Source organism: Penaeus monodon, chromosome 43 (genome assembly GCF_015228065.2).
Source record: "Penaeus monodon isolate SGIC_2016 chromosome 43, NSTDA_Pmon_1, whole genome shotgun sequence".
Taxonomy (NCBI): domain Eukaryota; kingdom Metazoa; phylum Arthropoda; class Malacostraca; order Decapoda; family Penaeidae; genus Penaeus; species Penaeus monodon.
The window spans coordinates 7,366,965-7,370,235 of record NC_051428.1 but is presented as its reverse complement, the minus strand read 5'-3'; the positions used below and the strand labels follow the sequence as shown (position 1 = coordinate 7,370,235).

Genomic DNA, 3,271 nt, shown 5'->3' with positions numbered 1-3,271 from the left:
CAGTATGTGCTTTTGCTGTATTCCCGGTAAGGACGGAGGAAAGCTCATTATTTCCTGGTTATGAATAAATCGTGTTTGTCATGATTGAATATCTAATATACAAAGTTCTATATGTGAATATATTAGTGACTTTCATGTTTCACATGTATCAAAAATGTACAGAATTGAAATGAAACAAAGCTAATAATCCACGAGGTTTTTGACCATACTAAACATCTCATCAGACATTCAAACCTAAACTAAATAAAAGGGTCCAATCTCATCGTCTGTTAAGAAGTATGGTCTGACTCGAAACGTGAAATAATCTGCAATTAATCGAATTATAAGGTCGTCCTAAATGTAGTATTCTGAGTATCCAATCTTTTTCCTGATAGATGCCATCCCTCCACCCTGTCCCTGCATGGAACGCAACGGTGAGCCTCTCTTGATATATCTTGTTATACCTTTGGCGCAGCCTTTAAAATGTAACTTCATTTCTCATCCATATTGTTCAATTTGTTGATTTTTTTGGTTAAACGGGCTCAACTGCTCTTAACATTTGGTTTTCTTAACTATCCCGTTTGCTCACAAAATATCCAGGGACCAAACAAAGCACCTAATTTAGTAATAGTGCATATAATAGATACGGAATTAACGTTTCAGGGTTAGATAAAAATACTACATTTCTTGCACTGCATAATTATTATTTTCCTATATACCTATTCTACATTTTTCACAATGCTCTCTTTTCACCTATGCTGCGAAAATCATATATCTGGAATTTAGAACACGACGGTGGGTCATGTGGGGATTCGTGTTTTGAGGATTTCGATGCTGAAGTAAACAGTCCAATCATAAATAAGTCATTCTTGTTGCAAAATAAGAACATGTGTGTTCCAGTTTCACATGTTGAAAACAAGTTTATCTAATTATCTGAAGCTAGAAATTTACATGCGTATTTCTTTTTTCTTCTTTTTTGTGTGTGGTATATGATATATACAAATGCTTCTAGTGTTTTTTTATGAATAATATTAAGAGAAATCTTTTCTACAGTGTCAGTGTGTGATGGACAAGGACCTATGGAACTGCCTTTCAATGGTTGTCTGACTGTTCACAGTCCAAACTACCCACTATCATACCCACACAACACGCAATGTACTCTAGATATTGTCGCTCCACCAGAGTGCCAGATAGCAGTCAAGTTCTGCGAAGTATCGTTGGAAGTGTGTCCTTATGATACTCTCTGGGTCACAGGTACTAACTCCAGGTAGGTACAGTCTGGTAATATTTCATTTGTGTCTCTCCTGAGACTCTCGTCCACTGGACGTAGCAAATTTGTCAAATCAAAATAAAATCTTGAGACCCAGGCCCAAGCAAATATCGCACATAAGTCTGATGGACTAATAGGAGGGAGGCAGTCCGTAAGAGCAAATTACCCACTAGGAATGTGGAATTAACCATACCTATGAATGTTGCAAATAATGATTACTAAATAAACAAATGCCATATTAAACCTCATTGGAGAATCGATTAATCATCACGTTTCCTTTTGCCAACAACTTTTTCTTTCGATGCCAGAATGTATTCACAGCACAGAGCAATTACAAATGAGCATAAAAACACTTACACTTTTATTCAAATCATGCGCTCCAACTACCGAACACTTACTGAAGTCCTGGACTGGACGTAGGGTCACTTAATCAGGAGGTTCATTAGAATGAAGTTGAACTCTATACACATGTATATGTCAGAGGCATCGTTTTGATCTCAATTTTAAATATATATATATATATATATATATATATATATATATATAATATATATATATGTATAATATATATATATATATATATATATATATATATATATATATATATATATATATATATATATATATATATATAGATATAATGTCCCCGGATTTCAGGTTGGGAAACCAGTTAATGCACCTGGGAGAGAGGTCTTGTTACAGCACATTGGCCTTCACTGTATGTTTACTTCAATTCAAAATGACACGAAAACACTGTAGTTATTGTGTGTGAGAGAGAGAGAGAGAGAGAGAGAGAGAGAGAGAGAGAGAGAGAGAGAGAGAGAGAGAGAGAGATTATTAATTAGAGACTTTTTACTAAACGGATGTCTCGGTCATTTAACATTAACAAAGTTGTGATTAGTCATATGTCACATGAGCTTTTCGTGACAAACATGATAACTTTCTTATGCGTCAATCACCTGGTGGCTCTAATGGCCATCTACAGTAAAAGCAGGAGCTTACATATCTTATATACATGCGTTTGTGTGCTTGGCCAAATATGACTTGACATGACTTCTTTAATCTTTTGTATAATTGCTGAACCATCCAGCGGCCCTCTCTGTGGCTCCGGGCTCCGCCAGACTGCCCTATCTGCCAGCAACGCAGTGACCGTCGCCTTCACTTCAGACGACACGCAAAGCCAGCGAGGTTTCCGGTTGGCTCTCACGGCGCTCTGCGTAGGTTCCTCTGTCATTTCTCTCTTTCTGCAGATCTTTCATTTCTCTCTCTCTCTTCTCTTCTCTTCTCTTCTCTTCTCTTCTCTTCTCTTCTCTTCTCTTCTCTTCTCTTCTCTTCTCTTCTCTTCTCTTCTCTTCTCTTCTTCTCTCTTCTCTCTTCTCTCTTCTCTCTTCTCTCTTCTCTCTTCTCTCTCTCTCCCTCCCTACTCTACTCTACTCTACTCTCCTCTCCTTGTACATTATACACTTTGCATGCAAAGTTTGTGTTCACGTGAATATTTCAAGGGAAGGGGGTTCATAACTTTCATAGGATTCTTAAAGGGGTCCGTGGCTCTAAAAAGGTGAAGAACCATTGCTGTAGATTATTAATGAATCAGATATATATTGAAATATCACTGGATGTCCTTTAATGTCAATGTTTTGGGTGAACTGGTTTTAATATTTGGTATTGCTCGCGTTCCTCAAACAAAGGGTACTACTATACTCGTTTGTTCATGTTAGATATCACTGAGAAGTATTGGCGTAATCATCCGACCGTTTATCATTTTCACATATCCATTTTCCAATAATAGTTACCTTATTTACATACCACCAGTAAGTCCTTGTGTATGCGTCTTTCTCAAATGGGAATCATCTAGTTTATTTGTTTACTTTTTTTAAGGATGCAACAACAACTACCACAACCACGACCTCAACAAGTACAAGTACCACGACCACAGAAGAACCCACCTGTGATTCTTTCCAGATCTATACAAGTTAGTCCGGCTACTATACATAGATATAATGATACGAAGAATGTAGAGAA

At 37.1% G+C, this 3,271-nt stretch overlaps 1 protein-coding gene across 1 annotated transcript in view; it reads left to right on the top strand.

The window, feature by feature from the left end:
• Nucleotides 1–947: 947 nt before the first annotated feature.
• Nucleotides 948–3,271, top strand: part of LOC119568241 (protein SpAN-like) — a 4,119-nt gene continuing 1,795 nt past the window's right edge. Inside the window, exons 1-3 of the mRNA XM_037916696.1 lie at nt 948–1,246; nt 2,340–2,466; nt 3,128–3,221. Coding sequence (XP_037772624.1) covers nt 1,059–1,246; nt 2,340–2,466; nt 3,128–3,221 — 409 coding nt within the window. The 5' untranslated portion in view covers nt 948–1,058. The remainder of the gene's footprint in view (nt 1,247–2,339; nt 2,467–3,127; nt 3,222–3,271) is intronic.